General features: G+C 45.4%; 2 protein-coding genes across 2 annotated transcripts; both read right to left on the reverse strand.

Annotated features, from left to right (window-relative positions):
* Positions 1-806: 806 nt before the first annotated feature.
* On the reverse strand, positions 807-11,749 carry NEIL1 (nei like DNA glycosylase 1). The gene is made up of 10 exons (XM_020808089.3): positions 11,484-11,749; positions 10,253-10,732; positions 8,460-8,579; positions 7,039-7,102; positions 5,512-5,611; positions 4,415-4,539; positions 3,802-3,829; positions 2,162-2,223; positions 1,312-1,564; positions 807-1,215 (listed from the first exon to the last, which is right to left on the reverse strand). The coding sequence occupies exons 2-10, from the start codon at positions 10,729-10,731 to the stop codon at positions 1,169-1,171; spliced, it is 1,278 nt and encodes a 425-aa protein (XP_020663748.3). The 5' UTR covers position 10,732; positions 11,484-11,749; the 3' UTR covers positions 807-1,168.
* A 1,603-nt stretch (positions 11,750-13,352) lies between these two features.
* COMMD4 (COMM domain containing 4) lies at positions 13,353-21,269 on the reverse strand. Its single transcript, XM_072981884.2, has 8 exons — positions 21,170-21,269; positions 20,278-20,349; positions 19,687-19,752; positions 18,849-18,888; positions 18,380-18,499; positions 17,063-17,143; positions 15,841-16,017; positions 13,353-15,095 (listed from the first exon to the last, which is right to left on the reverse strand). Exons 1-8 carry the CDS (start codon positions 21,170-21,172, stop codon positions 15,055-15,057), a joined length of 600 nt encoding a protein of 199 aa, XP_072837985.1. The 5' UTR covers positions 21,173-21,269; the 3' UTR covers positions 13,353-15,054.
* Between the last annotated feature and the right edge of the window lie 486 nt (positions 21,270-21,755).

Genomic DNA, 21,755 nt, shown 5'->3' on the forward strand with positions numbered 1-21,755 from the left:
AAATACATGCATGATACCTCCTCTGGTCTGATGCTCCTTTTCTTCCAAAGGCAGTAGCACAGCTGCAGTTTTAAAATAAAGAGGGCTATGCTTGAGTTCATGTAAAGAACGCAGTGAATAAAGTCCAAGCCTTTCTTTGAAAAATAGACAGGTTGGATGTCATGCCACCAACTTGTGCTATTCTTTGCATCTGCAGAACCTGAAAATATTCATGCTTTGGACATAGTGCTTTGGGCACAATTTCCAGAATTCTTAAGCCACAGGCCTGGCCAGCTAGGGAATTCTGAGTAGCTAAGTCATAAGTCATGTGTGCAGCAGCACAGCTGCCATGCATTCCTCCCCCACCCCTTGCCAGCACCTCCACTCACTAGCCCGTGTGCCTTGCTCCATCCTTCCCCGTCCGTCATGCAATCTTCTAGTCCAGGCTGGAGCCCAGTCTTCTCTACTCCACCTCCTCAAGCAGCTGACCACTCAAAAGCAGCACTGCAGGAATCCCTGCCCTGCCTCCTCATTAGAGTGGCCGGCTGCTGGAGGAGGCAGAGAAGGGAAGTCTGGGCTCCTGTCCAGACTGGAAGATTGTGCAATGGGCATGGATGGAACACAGTGTGCTGGCTAGGGAGTGGAGGTGCCAGGGAGAGGTGGGGGTGGGGGAAAGGAATGTGGCCATGCAGACAGCTTATGACAATCTCTAATTGTGAGCATTCTAGTCCAGTTTTCCCAAGCGCTGGGTCTATGACCAATGAGTCCAATTCCACCAAGCCAGCTGAGGTTGCATGGACAATGCTCTGCCTGCATTTTGGAGATCAGGGGTGTCGTCTCTTAACATAACCACCAAGGTAACTGGCAAAAAGTTATTCTCTTTCATGTGCAAAGCACACCACCACCACCACGGAGAGCACAGCCTGACCCCCAGCAGAATTTCAGCAAAATAATTCACGTTCAAGGCACCGACGGCCACTCCTCCGTTCTGTGCTGGTGTCCAGGATTTCCGAAGCTGAAAAAGGCCAGGCCAAGCCAGAATCAGTCTTACAGCTTAGTTTTTGCAGGGTGCCGGGAGACAGAAGCTGGCTATAAAAGTTGTGTTAGCAACATTGGGAGGATCGGTCTGTCTCGGCGAAGACCAGGCCAAGATACGGCACAACATGCGGGCCGTTCCGCAGCAGCCTGGTTACTGAGGCTTCACCCGCCTGGATCGTGCAGCTGCAGCAGCTTTAACTAAAATGGAAGAGAAATAACAGTGAGCTGTTTTCAAAGTACTTGAACAGAGTCTGCAATCTCAGCAACACTGAATCCAAGTCTTTTCTCCCTTACCCCCTTTTTTCCTGGCAGACGTTGGCCTTTTCTGGGTTTCAGCAGGAGAACCTGATTTCACTGCAGGTTCCTGGGGAGGAGAGATCTTTCTCTTAGCCCTGCTCTTTGGGGTCTTGACACCATTTACTGGAGTGCCACCCTCTGTTTCTTTTATTGTGTTGCTGCCCCGACGCCTTCTAGGCTTCTTTGTTTCTCCCACGCCTTTCGGAGGAACGTTAGCCCTGGAATTTCTTCTGGCCACCAGCCTTTTGACCTAGAGAGATGGGGCAGGAACACGGGATCAAAGACAAGCCCCATTTTATCCCTAGAGCTTCAGAACGCAAAGATCAGGAAAGAAGACCCCATCAAATATTCATCCACTCTACTTTTATTTCCAACTTCTTGTCCTTTAGCATGCTTGCCCATAACTCAGAGCCTACATCCTGCAAAAAAGCGGGCTGCAAGTTGTCCACTTGCGTGTACTTCAAAAATAAAATTCCACACTGCCTCTCTACGTAGAGTAGCCTTCTCAAATCTGGTGCCTTCCCAAGTTTTTAAAATACAGTAGGATGCCCATATCCACAAGTGGATCAGTTTCAAGTACGCCGCGGATACTGAAAAATGTGGATTAGAGCAAACATTGTTTTAGTAGTCCTCCAAATGGTTGCTAAACTAGTTTTTAAGATGTCAAAACATATTTGCTTTTCATTTTGGATTTTTTAAAAATCTGGATATAAATATATAACTGAAACGACAACAAGGACTGTCACCAAACCTTAACTTGCAGGCTCAGCATTTTTGATCCTCTGTGACATCTGGAAACGATTCCCAATAAGTTAGACATCGTGCATTTTACCAGATGTTCCCTTACCTTTGGACTCAGCATGTCTGGTTCAGATTTCACCTGTACCCGCTTCTTGCGTGATTTCTCCCCTGTCGAGGAAAAAGAATTCAGTTCCAATTGACTTTCAAATATTGCCAGTATATTTCAAATCAGGAGTGGGCAGACTTTAGTTTTTGTTTTGTTTTTTAACTAAAATTCCAGGACGCACCCATGAAAACCTTGTACAAAATTAGTTAGAATTAAACCATTTTGAGTCCACAAACCTGTTCGGAGCTACAGAAAATGAATGGGGATCACAATCCTTTATATGTGAGCACCACAATCTTGGTGCTCACATATAAAGCCCTCCCTGGTTTGGGACCCCGTTACTTGGCGGAGTGCCTTTCCCTGAAATAATCCACATGCACGACCAGATCCGCTCAGGCAATGCTCCTCCGGGTGGTCACACCAAAGGAGACCAAGAAAACATCAACCAGAAACAAGGCCTTTTGGGGTGATGGCCCCTGTCCTCTGGCATCAACTCCTGGTTGAGCTGCGTTTGCCCCTCCCCTTAAGAGGCTGCTGAAAATGGGGCTCTTTAGAGATCTGTTTGACAGCAAACTCATATGATGATCCTTTCCCACTCCCCTGCGGTTCTTTTATGAAGTGATATGTCACCTTACTTTCTAACTTGACATGTTTATCTTACCTTTATTTACCTCCACTGTTAGATTTATTGTCTGCCTTTTTCTGGCTTTTAGATTATTCACTATGCAGAATAATGCATTACACTAATGGGGTTACATAGAAATAAAATGAAATTGAATTAAGAAGTGAATACTAGTAGCCTCGAGCTTTTTTTCATTTCAGCAATATAATTTTTACAGCAGGGGTAAGGAAAAGATGGTTTTATTGCACCTGTTATAAAACAAATGGCAAGTTTGCCAATCTATGGCAGAGATCTAACAGTAGATGTAAATGTGCTCCCCGTTTCTCAAATGGAAGACACAGGTAGGCAAGTAGTGGCCCTAAAAATGTTGGATTGCAAATCCCATGATCCCCGACCATGGCCTAAAACTGATGGGAGCTAGGAGTTCCATAACATGTTAAGGTCACCCTCCCCTATTTCCTACTCGGTAAGCAGATCGATGCCAGGAAAAGCTAAGGCTCTGCCTTACACCATTTTGTCCATATAGGCCTGTAGTTGCTACTGCGGTTGTCTTTCACTCTCTTATATCAAGGCAGAGATCTTCCACATCAGATCCTCCTTGCTCCATTCACCTGGAGATCCAGAGGGTTGAACCCATGCCCTTCCCCATTCAAAGGAAATGTTTTTCCTACAATCCTCAGTGCAGTTATGGAGCAACCCACCTACACCCCCAATACCCGCCAGCTGCTTTGGAAATCTGAACCTCTCTTTGCCAAACTAGGGTGACCTATGAAGGCCAATGGACTTCCCTGCGGCAGCCAACGAGCTTTAAGGAGCAGCAACGAGTCTCCCAGTCGAAGAAGTGGGAAACGTTAGCTGAAGATCTTTACCAGGAGGAAGGATCTAAATTACTCTGCTCCCTTCGAATGCACCCTGCCTGTTCGGGTGCGCTAAACATTTAAACAGAATGCTCTCTCTCGAGGCTCCTTCTTGGCCCAGCCAGGAGCTGAGAAAGAAGGATGTAAAAGAAGATGCTCACCTTTTGGGGCCATCGGACCAGGATCTCCCTGCGCGGAAAGGAAATAAGCGAGACGGTAATCAGGCCCCAAATGAGAAAAAGAGACCCACCTTGAACTTAAGCCATGCAAGAGGCTGTCATTTTTCTGTAGCCCAGGAATCGGCTGCTCAGACTTGAACAGTAATGCTTTGATGATGGGAAACTCTCCAAACTGGTAAGAAAGGAGTTGTGCTCCGCCCACTTTGCTTTGGCTCCGCCCTGTCCCCTTAGCCCCACCCATGGTTGGAACCTAGCTTTCTAGCCTGAAAACACAGATCTTGCTTAGGATGGAGACACGAGGCACGGCACTCACCGTCAAGTCAGACTTAAGTCGCACCAATAACTCGACTTGGGTTATTTATTTTTTTCAATGACTCAGAAATCACCCACCCCTTCTATTTTTTTTTTCTGGGGGGAAAACGCTTGTGTTTAATAGGGACTTGGACTTGGACCCAGGGATATGCCAAGATCTCTGGATCTCGGGTGAAAATCCATTCACCCACTCTTGTTCTACAGCCGTAGAAGAGATGATGGCCCATCATGGTGCCCATGTGGCTAAGGAACCGATGGTATTGTTTTCCATCTCATGTCCTACCTGGAACCAGATGGTCCTGCCGTTCGCGTCACGGAGAGACTTCATCCCTTCAACATAATAGCACTGAAGCCACTTTTCGAAGGCGGTGGAATCCTCTGAGCTGTCTGGGTCATAACCTTTGCCACCTGACAGAGAGGAAATAAGATGAAGACAACGGCAGATACGAAAGACCTGCGATCCTATATGTATTTACAAAAAAAACAGTCCCAAATTCAGGGGAATTTAATTGCCGGTTAGAACAGTTCAGATTTAAAGTCTGTGATTCTTAAACCTTTTAAGCCATTCACCACATTATTTCACGGTTATCTCCATAACCATCAGGACTAGGAACTTAAAATGCGAGAATCTTCCATTTCCAAGGGAAAGATGTCTCTGGCAAGCCCATAACAAAGTTTTGAAATGCCATCTGCTCTTTTTGAAATAAAAAGGCAAGGCAGTGCTAGTTTTAATTACTGAGAATTCGTTCACTGTGCGATACTTTAACATGTTGGATTTTCCTTTATTTATTCAATTAAAATATTTTTACCCCACCTTTCTCCAAAAAAAACTGACCCAAGGCAACTTACACCATTCAGAACACAATATTAAAAGCTAACAACAGTAAATTATTCAAATATTAAAGAAAAATTAATAACATATTACAAATATTAGGTAAACGCATTACAAAAAAAGATTTAGAAGCAACAAAGTATCAACCATCTCATTTATTGGCTTCTAAACAATAAACAGAAAGGGAAAGCTTGTCTGAAGAGAAAAGTCTTCACCTGCTTGCAGAAAGACAGAACTGGTCTCCAGTGGGAGGGAGTTCCACCGTCTGGGAGCAGCCACAGAGAAGGCCCTCTCCCATGTCCTTACCCAATGCACTTGTTAAGGGTGGCAGGACCAAGAGAAAAGCCTCTCCTGATGATCTTAGCACCCAGGCAGGCTCATAAGGGGTGGTTTTTTTGGGAGCGCTTCTGACGAACACTGTACCAGAGAATGAGAGGACTTCTGCCTTCTCCCCTATCTTGTGGCTCCCAGTAATTCCCTGGGAATTCACACACACACTTGTGCAGCCACTGTTGTGAGACCGTCTTGGCGACAGATTCGGTCCTTACCCAGTTTGATGACCTCCATGGGCACCAAGTGACAAAGTTCCAGCAGGTCCGGGGTCTCCCGCTTCAGTTTCACCTTCTTGCTCAGCGTCAGGCCGGAGGTCTGCAAGGTGGAGACCGAGGGTGGGGGCCAAGGGGGTGTCAAGTGCACCCCAATTTTCCCAAACCAGACTCTTCCCATGAAACCAACCCATCTATCCATGGATCATTGGTGTGTGCTGACTGGCCAGTATGGGATAGTGGGTGGGAAAGGTTGAACTAGGGGGACCCAGGAGGCCTGGGTTCAAATTCTTGGTTGGCCGTGCAAACTCACCAGGAGATGGCAACGGTAAATCACTCCCTGAACCTCTCACGTATCTTGAAAACCCTCTTAGGGTTCCCACAGGTTGGAAGTAACTCAATGGCTGAGAACAACAATGGATGCGGAAGAGCATCCCCTTTTGACCCACGGATCAAAGTCTGACCTCCGGGCGACTCTAGCTCAACGAGCCATCTTTGATCGTCATGTTTTCACTCCAGCGTCTTCCCGGCTACCCGCTTTACTGCCCAGTGATACGCCTTTCTTGGACCTGGTTTGCTTTATTGAGTTGTTCATGAAAAAATGGCACTTTTAGGGCCTGAATTTGGGATGGAAGACATGGAAGACGAGGGCCTTCACCTCGACCTTGGGAGTTGAGAACTCGTACAGGAGCCAGAGGGGAGCAAAAATTCCACCCCGGGCGAGACCGTGCCCTCTTGAAGACACCTCTCTCATTCCTCATGACGTGTTCCCTGTCTTTGGCAATGGACCGGGAAGGAAAGACACAGCCTCCATCATCGGCATGGAGATCAGAGAAAGGATGGAACCACTTATTTCTGAAGAAAAGCAGGGTTCTGATGGGTTAGGATGGAAGACTTATCAGGAGGTATCAAGGCTCTCCAGAGCTCTGGAGGATGGCAGCTGCCAGTCAGAGCTGACAATATTGAGCTGCACAGGTCAAGGGTTTGAGTCAATATAAGGTACTGTTCTGTGTTACTATGGCTAGTGGATAAAGATGGCCACATTTCCTCTCTCTTATCTTTTTTCTACTCTTAAAATCCAAGCTGATTTTCCACCTGAAAATTGGGAAAAAATATTACAGTAGGACGCTCTTAAGCATGGGATCAGTATCCACTGATTCACTTATCCACAATGTAAAATATTAAAAGAAAAAAATCCTAGAAATATATATTTCTAAAGATGAAGTTACCAGAACTGGCCACTAGAAGGAGCCAGAGACCATGCTATGTATAGCATTTGCTCTCATCTGTGTTTTTTCGGCATCAGCAAGAGAGGTCTTGGAATTAATTCCAAGCAGTTAATTGGGGGGGGGGGGGTTCCTACTGAAAGGAGGGTCACCTTTGCATCACCAATTCCGAGTGACGAGTGAACAACAAATCCCAAGAATTTGCCATCCCTGCCTGTAAGGTTTCTGGGTTGCACAGATCTTGAAGAAGGCAGAGAGAACCTTGAGTAGGATCGCAAAGCCCTCTCCTGGCCTCTCCCCTCACCTGTTCTCGACTCTGCAGCTGCTCCAGAACCGTCCGTGCCTTTTCAAAGGGGGGGATTTTTAACCTAGAAGAGATCCAAAATGGGCCAGAGAAGGAAGAACGGCCAAATCTTTAGAAAGGTTGTATCTGCAAGCTTGCTGGATGTCTGGTTTCGTTTACAGACTGCCCCAACAGTGTATGGCATTTCATCATCTTGCAAGGTTGTGCATTTCGAAAACCAAAACGCTCCATCTAGGACTGATTTAAATTGCAATTAAAATCCAAAAAAAATATTGATTTTTAAAAATTTAAATGGTAAAAAAGTCTGATCTTTTAAAATCGTGATTTAAATCACAATGTAAATCAACTGGGTTTTAAATCCAATTCACCCTGCTTTTAATTGCAATCAATCATGAATTAACTATGCATCTATTAGCCATTTACAAAAGGATAGAAATGAAGCTAACATTCTTCAGGCCATTCATAAGATGACAAGACTTGCTGGAAAAGACAATTAATGCTCAGAAAAACTGAAGGCAGCAGGAAAAGAGGAAGGCTTAAATATGAGATGGAACGGCTTGATAAAGGAAGCCGTAGGCTTGAATTTACAGGGGTTGAGCAGGGCTGTGAATGACAGGACATTCTGGAACTCACTCATTCTTAAGATCACCGCAAGTCAAAAATAATTTTGATAGTGCAGAGCGTTTTCATTTTATTTGCAAATGTATTCAAGTCCAATTTTACAAGTACAGTGGTGCCTCGCATTGCGACGTTAATTCGTTCCAGTGAAATCGCTGTTGAATGAAAATGTTGCAATGCGAAATAAAAAAGCCCATAGAAACGCATTAAAACGCGATTAATGCATTCCTAGGGGATTCAAACTCACCGTTCAGCGAAGATCCTCCATAGCTCAGCCATTTTCGCTGCCTGTTAAGCGAGGAATCTGTCCCAGAAAACAGTGGGCGGCCATGTTTTTTCCCGGAGGCCATTTTGAAACTGCTGATCAGCTGTGCGAAAATGGTTGCTTTGCGATGATCAGTCATTGCAAAGCAAAAATACCCCATAGGGAACATCGTAACGCGCTTGCAAAAGCGATCGCAAAAAGTTCGTCGCAAAGTGATTTCATCGCTAAACGGAGCGCTCGCTAAGCGAGGCACCACTGTATCATGGAAACAGAGGAATATCTAGAAGATCTGAGATTCATTTCCATGTGCATTTCATCTCCACCCCTATGCCTCTCTGAACATGTGAATGCAGAACCTCCAAAACACTTGATCCAGTTTTAAAAAAATTAAAGCTAACACAGCCCCCTTGATTTTCTCATCCCTCACCCCAAAGGGCATGCTAAGCTCCGGGCTGTGCCGACAGTAGCTTCTAAGCATCCTTTCTACGAATACCTCTGCGATCAAGTCTTTTTGAGTTGATCTCGAAAGCTCACTCACCGGTATAAGATTTCCGCTCGGAGGTAGTTTCCGATACCGTTGAAAAACTTCTGATTCAGCAGAGCTTCGCAGATCGGTTTGTCAAAAGCTTTATTGGGGAGATTCACGAGCACGTTCTCCCTGGAGTAAGTACATCAGGCATTTTTAGAAGAGGGGAAAATCAAATACAGAAGAAGTCAGAGCTCCCATGAATCGGAATCAGAAAGGAGGAGGCAAATTCTACCAAAACGCTTGCGATCCAACTTGACGGTGTTTTGGGATATCTGATTAAGACTAGCAATATCTGGGTTCAAATCCAGATAACCTATTAATAGCTCCCACAGAATTCTTCATCCCAGAATCTATCCAAAGCATTAAAACTTTTCAGAGTACGATTTACAGAATCCTGGGACCTATACTCCCAAATGTAACATTTTCTAAGCTCTATCTGCATATATTCTGCTTTCCTATTGTTTTTTATTCCAACTGACTAACTCTCTGGTTTAACATTCCATCATAAAATAAACACCTAAAATAAGTCTACAACGCAGCATTTTTAAGCCAAGTACCTTCAGACGACAACTTCAAATGTACTCGTGAGTGAGGGCCTCCTCTGTGGCTGCTCTCAGATTCTGGAACTCCCTCCCACTGGAGGCCAACCTGGCCCCATCTTTGCTGTCCTTCTGTAAGCAGGCAAAGACCATTCCCTGCATGCAAGCTTTCCTTGAGTGAATGGCTGCTTGAGTGGGGTTTTTTTAAAATGGGTTCTTGTGCCTTATTGCTTTGAACGCATTTTTAATATTGATTTTGCTTACCATTTTTAGCATGGGGTTCATTTGTGTGTGTGTGTGTGTGTGTGTGTGTGTATGTTTGTATACTTACTGTTTTTAGCTTGAAATGCTGTCTTCTAATGATGTAAAGCCACCTTTCTATACTCGTAGTTATCACATTTAAATATTTTCCTTTAATCATCTAAGCTGCCTTAGGTCCTTTTTAAGGAGAAAGGCCGGGTATGCAGATGTATCTTCATTTCCTGCTATCTGTATTTCCATACTGTTGGTTGTCAATTTACTGTTTTGCCTTACTGCTCAGAATGTATTTTTAGCGTTGCTTTTGTTTACCATTTCTCAGAGTAGTATTTGTTTGTTCCTATTTAATATCTGTATACTGTTTTTACTTGTAACATTGGGTTTCAATGATGTCAGTTGCCTTATGTTCTTTTTAAGAAGAAACGTGGTGTAAAAATATTTGAAGGAAGGAAGGAAGGAAGGAAGGAAGGAAGGAAGGAAGGAAGGAAGGAAGGAAGGAAGGAAGGAAGGAAGGAAGGAAGGGAGTGGAGGAAGTAAGAGTCAGGAAAAGAGAGGGAGGGAGGAAGGGAGGAAGGAAAAGAGTGGAGGAAGTAAGAGTCAGGAAAATGAAGGAAGGAAGGGAGTGGAGGAAGTAAGAGTCAGGAAAAGAGGGAGGGAGGAAGGGAGGAAGGAAGGAAAAGAGAGTGGAGGAAGTAAGAGTCAGGAAAATGAAGGAAGGAAGGGAGTGGAGGAAGTAAGAGTCAGGAAAAGAGAGGGAGGGAGGAAGGGAGGAAGGAAGGAAAAGAGAGTGGAGGAAGTAAGAGTCAGGAAAATGAAGGAAGGAAGGGAGTGGAGGAAGTAAGAGTCGGAAGAAGGAAGGAAGGAAGGTAGGAAGGAAAAGAGAGTGAAGGAAGTAAGAGTCAGGAGAAGGAAGGAAGGAAGGAGAGGGGCCCACTGGGCCACATGGGGAAAAATAGGGCAGAAACACAACTAGCCTGTGGATGTGCAAACCTTGGGGTCCCTTACCTGAACTTCTCGTACTCCGTCATCACGCAGGGCCCTCGTTCGGTCTGCCAGGTGCCGTCCACCTCCCACCTGCCGAAGCGCCGGAAGTCGACGTAGCAGAGGGCCCGGGGAGGCTGCTCGCGGGTGTAGAAGCGCAGGTGAGCGTGCTTCGGCATCTCGGCCACCGGGACCACCTTGAAGCTGCCAGACATGCCGAAACGAAAGACAAGCTCCATCGGCTCCTCCTGTTGGAGTTTCTGCCGCCGGACGGCGCCCGCCGGCCCTTCCGAAGGAGGCGCCTTCTCGGGTTTGATGGGCGCCAGGGTGAGCTTCAGCTCTTTGCCCCGGGACACGGCCGAGATCCGGTACGCGTCGCTCTCAAAGGGCACTTCGGGATTCTTGCTCACCTCCGACTTCTCCACCTTCCCGGAGAAAACAAGCCCACCGCACTTTGTGTTGATATATTGGCTCGTGAGGAACAGCTCGGGACCCTCTGGCATCCTTTAATAAATAAATGCATAAATAAATGAATGAATGAATGAATGAATGAATGAATGAATGAATGAATAAATAAATAAATAAATAAATAAATAAATAAGATGAAGGCAGTGCAACAGTGAGGGCGAACCAAAAAAACAGCATTCCAGTCATTTCCTAAAGGAAAACAAACGGGCCTGTTTAAACTCATAAACAGAGGGGAGGAACCTGAGACCCGTCAGATATTGGGACTCCCAACTTCCATCATCCCTGGCCACAGTCCTGGGGCTAATGGGACTTGGAGTCCAACACCAGTTAAAACTTAGTCCTTAAACAAATCAGCAAGCAAATAAAATCCAGTTAATTAAACACACACACACACACATAGAAGGGGAGATGATGCCTACACAGCCCTCAAACCATTAAGCAGCAAACGGTTGGGCAGAGAAATCCTATGAATAGGAATGAAATAAATTCTTTGATAGGCTCAGGTGGAAGAAGAAGGGGGCAGGGACATGAGGGGCTTTCTAGGTAAAAGGAGAGAGAGGAGGAGGAGAATGCACTCTGCATATGCTCAGAGGTTCCCTTGTCCACATTTCTTTCAGGGCTGGAAAACAGGCTTGGGGTAGGGAGGGCTGGTCTTACAATAGGTTTGAATCCAAACCAAAGTACACGTGTACGTGTGTACACACACACACACATACAGAGAGAGAGAGAGAGAGAGAGAGAGAGAGAGAGAGAGAGAGAGAGAGAGAGAGAGATTCATCTCACCTACCTGAGATCAAATGTCTGGTTTTATAATCCTGGAATGGCTTGTTTTGTAACTAGCGCCGGAGCAGCAGTTACACAACCTCGGCAACAACCCCACCGGCCAAACCTCCAACTTGCTTCCTTTCCCTTCTTTGCGTGTGTGTGTGCGTGTTGCATTTGCACACTGAGAAACAAGCACCCCCAAAACCCCCTCTTCCTAAGCACTCAAAGCCGCCTGTCCCTCTTGGTCAAGAAATGCCTGCTTGCTCCTCCGTCCCGCCTCCAGGGTCCCGGGAATCCACTCTCTTCCTATTGGGCGACGGGCACCGCAGAGCCTCTTGGGAGTTGTAGTTTCTCAGGAGCAGCGCCTCTTCTTTTCCCAGGGTTGAAGTCTTTGGTGATCGATGCTTTTTGTTATTTTGGTTGCAACTCAGTGTTTATTGTTTTGTGGAGCCTGGTTTGAGCAGCTTGTAAACGACCCCGAATAAATTGAAGGAATAATTAATTAATTAATTAATTAATTAGTTAGTTAGTTAGCTAGTTAGTTAGTTACTGTACATGAGCGGAGGGGGGGAATGCCTTCAATAAGGGCAGTGACCGCTATCAGTTGCAGATCATTAGGAAGTGCAGATGCTTTTCGGGACACGCCCATCAGCCAGCTCCCCCTCCAAGGAAGTCCAGAACCCAAGGTTCAATCAAGGAAAAAGCGGGTCTTTTGTACAGCCAATGGCTCTTAAATGCCTGTAGAAAACCAAACAGCTCAAATACTTCACATCACAACAGGGTTTGCTTGCCAGTAAAATAGGTAGGGGGAGGATTGCACCCTATTTAAAAACTGGATCACAGCTCATGGAGGATTTTAAGATCAACCTGTCAATACAGGGTGGATTACTAATGTTGTCATAAATAAATTAAATCATTTTTCCCAGAAAAAAGGGAGCTTGAGGTGGCCTCAGGACCCACCAAAACTGCTGTGGGGAGGCGGGGTTGTACACCCTGCACATCCTTGCTTTAATCATTAAAGGACCCTAACCCTAACCTTAATCCTCCCTACAATATCTTCTCCTGTTCCAACAGCTCATCGGATGTTAATATATTTGTTATGTGCTGTCAAATTGCCACCGACTTAGTGACCTTGCGAACGAGCCATCTCCGAAATGCCCTGTCCTGAACTACCAACCTCAGCTCTTGTGAGCTCAACTTTGTGGCTTCCTTTAGGCAGTCGATCCATCTCATATCCATCTCCTCTTTTCCTGCTGCCCTCCACCTTTCCTGGCATTATATTTTGCCAGAGAATCATACCTTCTCATGATGTGCCCAAAGTAGCCTCCAGAGATATTTCAGGCTTGATTGATCTAGGACCCTCTTGGTTCTTTCTGGCCGTTCAAATAGCTGCCCCATTTCTATTCTTCTCTTCTCTTTCCCCTGTGCATCCACCCGGTGTGCCCTACCGACTTTTGTCCCTAACTGCAAAATTGGGACGGTGGCCATCCAAAAGCTTGCCCGAAGGTGGGTGTGGTCCTTAAGTTTAAAAATATTCCCCCCTCCATCAGATGATCTGCTCCATGATTTCCTGCCTCCCTCCCTCCCTGCCGCTTTGTGGCTGGGGTGGGATCGAAAAAAGACATGGCCTTCTTCATCCTGGCACCTCTATTGCAAGTTTGCAGATTACGAGGTCGATAGTCAATTCTGCATTTCTGTAACAGCTGTTTCGTGGAAATTTGAGGAGGGTTTTAAAGTTTTCTTAAAATCTAGCCATCTTAAGTTGGAAGCTGGTTCAAGCTAAAGAAATCTGTGTGCACGTTTTCAAATGCAGCTCCATTCTTCAACAGCTGAATTATTGTGTCTTTACTCCCTAGTAGGTCTGTAGCATGGCACAATAAAACACCCAAACTTCACAATCCTTTGGGTTTATTTTATTTTGTTCTCTGCATCCCTTAAATTACAGAAATTATATGAAGAACGACCTTCGTTTTTTTAAAAACCAGGCTACCAAGGTGCTGAGATATTTAGAAATGTGGCTCAAAGGAAGTAGAAAAATTATTTTGTTGTTCCTTCCACAACTCAACAAGTAGTTCATTTGTAAAAGGGACCAAGCACCCTTCTTTTCTTAAGGAAAGGGCTAAGAAGCGGGGGATCATCAACTTATGGCATTCCAACTGTTTTTGGACTTCAATTCCCATCATTCTTCACTAACGGCTACACTGGGCAGGGACGATGGGGAATGCAGTCCAACGGCTTTTTGGAGAGCCAAGGTTTCCCCACTCCTGCAAGAATGGGGGGAGACAAGCACTTAGTGGGATTTGGCTGGGATGTTTGTAACATGAAAGGGACAGAGGATCACAGACTCCCCAGAGAGAATGATGTAGAGATCACCTATTCCAAGCCAGAACAAATAATTGTCATTTCTGGGATCAACCTTGAGGTGGACCATGAGCATGCACACAGACTCCCTATGACACCTGGGGAACTGCAATCCACTTGATGCCTCGAAGTACAGATGGATGTTATGCAGGTGCCACAGAAGCACTGGGCTTTTTTCCTGGGTTTCTATGATCCAGAAGCCATGTGCTCAAGCTGGGAGCCATTGCTAACTAAAGAGAAGGGATCCTGACTAGAGGTGGGCACGAAGCACTTTCTGCCAAGTTGTCCCTAAATTGTTGGCATAGCACCAGACGTGCTGTGCGTTTGCTTTCCACCCCCACTCACCAGCCAGAGCATGTTGATCGTTCCCTCCATGTCGCACAATCTTCCAGTCCTGCCAGGAGCACAGACTCCTCCCCCTTCTCCACCTCCTCCAGCAGCGCTGCAGGAATCTCTGCCCCGCCTCCTCATCTGAGTGGCCAGCTGCTGGAGGAGGCAGAGAAAGGAAGTCCGTGCTCCTACCAGGGTTGGAGGGTCGTGAGACAGGAGAGACGGAGCAGTGTGTGACAGCTGGTGACGGGAGGGGTGCTGGAACTCCATGAATGATCACCAAAGCAGGGAATGGAGGAAGAATGAAGAAAGGAATGGACTCATTAATTCATTCATCCTTTAAGCAACCCGGCCTTCTAAGAATGAGGGAAAAGAGATTGACACACTGACCAAGAGGGTTCTGGAATAAAAAATTGTAGCAGGTTTCTAGGAAAACGGGGGGCCTGCCAAAACTTGAAATACAGCAGAACAAGGTGGTAGAATGGATGGCAAGCAGAGGGTGGGAGGGAAGCCACCGTTGCCAACCCCTCCTTTCTATACCAACAGTCCATTCCCTGTTGTGTTCGTTTTTTCAAGTGCATGGGGACAGTTTAACAAAAATAGACCCCCCTCTTTGCATTCTAACATGGTACCGTCCATTCTCTCACCCTCTTCTGCTGCTCAAGTGGACCCATCTTGAGCACCAAATCGAGAGCAGTGAAGACGCTTCATTTGGGGGGCACATCAAGATGGAAAAGAGGGCTGGGCTCTTCTATCACAGCTTTCCTGTCCTGCAGGGATGAGGTTAAGCACCGGCTATGCCCAAGAACTCTCTGGGGCACAGACGGCATCCAAGGGAGACACCTTGTCTCGTGGGGAATTTCCTCGGTCCAGCAGCGATGCTTTCCACCTCAGGAGGGTCCTCAATCAAGAGTCTTCATGATGGCGTGAGCCTGCTTCAGCTCTGAAAAGCGTAAAAACAAAGAGAGGGAAAGTTTCGCCAGCCACGTAAAACGGCCCACAGTCCAGATTACTTTGGACATTACTTGCTTCTAACCGACGGCCCAGTTTCTGCGATCAGCTGGGAGGCTCTTTCTATGTTCTGTCCCCTTGTAAGATCGCACATGGACGTGGTGGCGCTGTGGGCTAAACCGTAGAAGCCTCTGTGCTGCAGGGTCAGAAGACCAGCAGTCATAAGATCGAATCCACGTGACGGAGTGCGCTCCCGTCACTTTGTCCCAGCTCCTCGCCAACCTAGCAGTTCGAAAGCATGTAAATGCGAGTAGATAAATAGGTACCACCTCAGTGGGAATGTAAAACGGCGTTCCCTAGTCATGCTGGCCACGGAAGATTGTCTTCGGACAGGTGCTGGCTCTATGGCTTGAAAACGGGATGAGCACCGCCCCCTAAAGTCGGACACAACTGGACTAAAAATGTCAAGGGGAACCTTTACCTTTACTAAGATCGCACATGGAGCTAGAGTGATAAAAATCATTGTAAGACCATTGCCTCCAAACTGTGCAACATCTTCTATGAAATTCCTCTGGATTCCCCTTTACTAATCATCCTTTTTTTAAAAAAAGTCATCACATGAACTCTTGATCTTCATATTCTGACACCTGTATTTCTATCTTGTTCGTTGTTAGTTTACCCAATAATTCTAGCTCTTCCATCACCACCAAAAAGCATAGCTATTCCCATTTTCTCACCTGCAAGCAAGACACGAAACTTCTCTGCTGACACAGTCATGGCAATTGGTTCCAGGTTGCCTCGGTCAACATCCTTCACATTTAACTTCAGGTGAACTACAGGTTCATTGACTCGCTGGAGCTGGCTGGAGCTAAGAGTATAATCCACTCTCCAGGACACAGAATCCAGGCTGTTTACTGGCAGGCCGAGAAAGCCAAGAGATTAGAAATATGCTTTCTTAAACGCATGGAGCATCATTCGAATTTAATGCAATGATGGTGAACCAGGATTTTGAAAAAACTCTTTATTTAAAATTCTGTCCCCCCCCCCCTTCTCTCTCTGTCTCTCTCATCACATCAGAACACGCCAATGACTTCAAGGGAATAAATCACACATGCAAATACATTCAATGGAAGAAACACGGGTGGCAAGAAGCATGCAACAGGCCAGCAAGACTAAAAGGAAATATTTTGCATTAGAAATGAAATTTGTGCCTAAGAATAAAAGTGGTACACGTATCACTAAAAGATTTAATAAAAAATACGGAACCGAGAAAAACATTTGTTTCCTTCAGATCTTTCTAATGTTGCTTCATCCAAAGGATGATGACACTGTTTAGGCTTGCTGGCCTTATAAACAGAATGCTTTAAAGACAGCCTGTACAGGCCTCACAGCCCTGACTTGCCATATGAAAGAGGCCAGCAAAATGCAACCGCACGGAGTGATCTTTAGATTCCGTTTTCTAAAAAATTTTGGAACAAAATACATATATGGCTTGTTAAAATAACCAAAAAGCATGTAGATTTTAGGCCAGAGCTCTTTCTGTTAGGTATAATACCAGAACGTGTTGATAAACAAAATGTATATTTAATACTGCATATTTTAACAGCTGTGAGGATTATATTTGCACAGTACTGTACTGGAAAAATCAAGACACACCTACAGATAAAGAAATAATTAAAAAGATATTGGACTGCGCCAAAATGGATAGACTGACACTGAAAATCAAAAGAAAGGAAGATACAAAACATTATCAAACATGGGACTTGTTCTATCACTGGTTAGAAGGACGTTATATAGATGAGGAGCTTAATGTGTATTGTAGTTGTACTAACAAATTAAGATGTACCCAGGTGGCACGATGTTAAATTAGCATGGATGGATTTTATAAATTATAATGATAATAAAAAGAATTTTTTTTAAAAAAATTGATTCCGTTTTCTGTATAAAGAGTTGACTTACACCTCAAGCTGCACTTCCTGAGGCTCTCTTGAAGAGGAATTTGCTTCTCCTCGTAGGACCGGCACAATCCTGTGGCATGTTCTGTCATCCCAAAGCAAGGAGGGGGAGAAACACACTCTCTTAACGGCATTTTTTTTCCCGAATTGACAACAGAATTTCACGATCTAGCCCATGGCCAGAGACAGCCCTGTTCTACCCTATTCTTGTCTTGTAAGTTCTTAGTTCCTTTGGCATCACTCAGATGAAGGATGGACAATCTGTGGTCCTTGATAGACTCCCAGACTACAACTCCCATAAACCTTTGTGGTTGAAGGATCGTGAGAGATGCAGTCCAACAGGGCCACAAGTTGCCCATCCTTTATTTTAGGTCAGGGTGCTTGTCTTTAATTTTGGACACTTCAAACCATCTAAGCATTAAAGAAAATACAATGTTAAGTTTATACAGTGGTGCCTCGCTTAGCGATGTTAATTCGTTCCAAAAAATCGCTGCTAAACGGAAACATCGCTAAGCAAAATAAAAAAATCCCATAGGAACGCACTAAAACGCGATTAATGAGTTCCTATGGGCTTAAAACTCACAGTTGAGCAAAGATCCTCCATAGCGCCGCCATTTTCGGTGCCTCTTAAGCGAGGAATCCGTGCCTAAAAACAGCGAGTGGCCATTTTGTTTACCCAGCGGCCATTTTGAAACCGCCAATCAGCTGGCCGAAAATGGGGGCTTTGCGACGATCGCTTCCCTGCGATCATCGCAAAGCGAAAATACCCCATAGGGACCATCGCAAAGCTATAATGCTGACAGCCACAATAACAAGTTCATAATACTTAACATGACAACAGCCTTGTTAGGACGGTCAATATGGTTTCTTAGCTAGAAGACAGGTCAGTGAAGGGAAAGGGAGCCAGGTAACAGTTCCCCACTAAGCCATGCAACTCGGTAGGTGAGAGCATGCCTACAATTTATGGCAACCCTATGAATGGGTGATCTTCAAAAAGTCCTGCCCTGAACAGCCCTGCTCAGCTCTTTTAAATCCAAGCCAGTGGCTTCATTTACGGAGTCATTCCATCGTGTATTTGGCCTTCCTCTTTTCCTGCTGCCTTCCCCATCTACCAGAGAATCATGCCTTCTCATGATGTGCCCAAAGCAGGACAGCCACAGCTTCAACATTATATATATATTTATAATAATAATTATGTAATTCTAACACATTGCTCTTTTCTGTAAGACCTCAATAGCCTGCTTCTTCGACCACCTGAAAAGTCTCCCCAAGAATCAGCAAACCCCCCTCCCATCTTTTCCTTCTGGCCTCCACAGCTCACCTTTCGGCAGTCCCAGCTGTTGCAATTCACTGGAGAGGGACTCGGAGTCCACGTTGTGCTTGGCGGCGCTGGAGAGGATGAAGCCGAGCACAGCGATGGTCGCCTTCACGTCTCCAGACTCTGCAAAACAGGGAAAGACAGGAAAGCAGCTGACGAGAAAAGGCCTTTACAACCAAGGAGAGAAGCCTCTGAAACCGCATGGCAAGGTCTAAGGTGGCTGGACACCTGGGCGGATGTAAATTAAAAACAACGTACACCATCGTTGCGAATGGAGCCCACCGCGGTATCCTACATCCAGCTAATGCAAACAAACAACCCCGTACAGGCTAGTTCAGCTAATGTGGGCTGGAGGATTCTGGGATTTGTAGTTTGTAATGTTCCCAAGCGCCAGGGTTCTGAATCCTCCCCTCCCATGGGCCGTCATGTGCTTTTCCCCCACCCATTATTTACAGAAGGAAAGGACACTCACCAAATTTGGCATCTGATGTTAGCTTTAAGATCTTCTCATACTGGGGAGAAAACACACCCACACGTTTCTGTTCAGCTCGTCTTATACCAAAGCTTAGGAAACCCAGAGAGTGCTCTAGCATTATGGGGTGGTAAATAAGTTGAAACAACAACAACAATAATAATATGAAAACGGAGTTAAGGCAGTCACCTGTACTGATGTAGTTGCGCTGCAAGACTAAGGCCACGGGGACATAAGTTCAAACGCCCATTTAGTTGCAACAGCTAACAGATAAACTGAGAGTTAATCACCTTTACTCAACCCGACTCACTTCACAAGGCTGTTTTACGAAGGAGATACAGGGGGGGCAGAAGCCCAAACCTCAGGAATAAAAATGGCCCGAGGTTTTCAAATAACGCACACACACACACCCAAATGTACAGGGTTACAACTAATCAGCAGAGGTTTTTATTTGCCTTTTAAGTCCTCTTGTCTTATACCAGAGGTACGGAACATTCTCCAGATGTTACACTACAATTCCCATCAGTTTAGCCAGTATTGTGAGGTATAATGGGAACTGTAATCTGACATCTGGAAAACTATATATTAATAACCCTATACTGTACATATTGATCACAACAGCCTCTTCTGATCGTTCCGACTCATTCAAATTCAGGTTACCATTTGAACACAAGGTACTGCTAAGATAAAAGAGCCAAATGGAAAATAAGTGGTAACTATATACATATGTTTCTTGGCAAAAAAAATTATTCCCCTCATCCTTTACACCACCATGAACTGAGCAACAAAATCACTGGGTCTATACAAACATGAATCAAATAAGAGAAAATTAACTTACATCGATTCCATCCCCAAGGAGATCCTTCAAAACCTGGGCACAGATCAGCTTAAGCTTCACTGAGGACTAGAATGATGATAGAAACATGAACACACACCCCATGATATTTTGCCCACAACACCAGCTTCTACAAAACTCTGTGCAGGTGTCTCAAAAAGCTATTGACATAATGCCACTCCGCTTCTTTTTAAGGGATCAGAAACTGCACTCCCTTTGGTTACATATGTGTATATATATATATGGACTATTGATCATAGCAATGAGATAAAATGAACTCCTGAGATAACAGCAAACGGATTTGTTACAGTGAATGGCTGCAAGCTCAGATCTGTTCTAGCACTCGGAACAAATCTCTGGAGCTGAAGAGGAGTTGCCTTTTCACATAACGTGTGTATCTTTTGCCTTCGGCTCCAACTGGTGGAACCCCACGCATGACACAACGCAGGCAAAATTAAATTTTGCAAGCCTGCACCTTCCTCCAGCCCTACATGAACCAGGGCGAATTGCCATCATTTAGCAAGGGGCCATGGCCAACGCATTATAACAGAAATAAAAGTACGGGAAATAACTGCTAATATTGGAAATGCTTACTATTTTGGACAAGGTGCTGATTTCCGCCAGGACCCAGTCAGGGCAATCCAAGTCACCGCAGAAACGGAACCTCTGAAGAGGGGAAAAAACCCAGTTAGTGTCCACGACTAAATGCCACTGGTTTATTCCACTAGTGCTTGAAATGAACTTAAATTATACAGAAAGCCTTCGCGAATACATTAAATTATACACATCAGATGCCTCACATAAAAACACACAGCCGAATCCAACACACACACAGTAGAATCCAGATCTTGCTAAAAAAAAACCTCAGAATACAATCTTTTGCTAATCTGCTTGCTTGGATTAGCACTCTGCACGTTCCCAGAGAGAAAGGGGGTGCCCTTAATTCAGATGCTTTGCAGTACAGCTGTACCCCTGGGGTACAGCCTTAAGTCCTGTGAATGCAATTCCGCTTGGCACTCTTTCTGCCTTTTTCATAGAATCACAGAGCTGGGAGGGGCCTGGGAGGCCATCCAGTCCAACCCCCCCTGCTCAAGGCAGGAATCCGAATCCAAGAAGAGCCGCCGGGGGAGGATCTAAGTTTTTCTTGAACACCCCCAGGTTTGGAGTGCTCACCACCTTCTCCAAGTAACTGGTTCCACTGTCACGCTGCTCTAATAGTTATGAGGTTTTTCCTGCTCTTCTGGCTTCCTGTCACTTGAGCCCATGGTTGTGTGTCCTTGCATTCTGGGATGATGGAGAAAAGATGCTGCCCTTGTCTCTTTATGACAGCTTTTCAAGTCTTTAGAAATTGCTCTTTCCTCTTAGTCTTCTTTTCCACTTGTTTTCCACCAGCCTCCATGGGCTTGCTCAGAAGATCCTGCTACATAATTTAAGATTTCTCCCCCATCCCCACCCCCAAAAAACCCTCCTCGCGAGTCGCACTCACCATGGTGTCCTAGTCTGTTCCCCAATCTCTCCAGCCCAAATCAGCTGACTCTCTTTCTATCCAATCACTGGAGGGCTCCAAAGGGATCACCTGATCCCTGCCAGGAAGTCAGCTGATGGTTAAACCCTCCCCCTTAGTGGAAGCACGAGCTGAGCTAGGTTTTCCTTTGATACACGTCTTCTGCTAGCATTCCGACGTGCAACAGCGTGTACGTTCTTTCTGAGCGTAACCTCGCCCTCCTTTTCGGGAGCTCAGAGGTTTTTCGAGGCGTTCTGGGAGTGGCAACTTTCCCAAAGTTGGGAAAGACTGCTTTCTTTTTCGACTACAACTCCCAGAATCCCCCAAGGCAGATTTCCTGACATAAGCCTATCATAAACTGGGCAGATTCCCTAGACTCGTTTCTCACCGTTGCATCACAATTACATCAGAAATGTGGCAAGACTACATTTCATGACAATCTGACCCCATTCTTTGCTGCATCTGTATAATATTTAGGATAGTGTACCATCAACTGACTTCTGATTTATGGCAGTCCTGTATAGGAGTGATCTCCACAACATTGTGTCTTTAGCATCCCTACTCAGCG

The sequence above is a fragment of the Pogona vitticeps genome, chromosome 12 (genome assembly GCF_051106095.1).
Source record: "Pogona vitticeps strain Pit_001003342236 chromosome 12, PviZW2.1, whole genome shotgun sequence".
Lineage (NCBI taxonomy): Eukaryota > Metazoa > Chordata > Lepidosauria > Squamata > Agamidae > Pogona > Pogona vitticeps.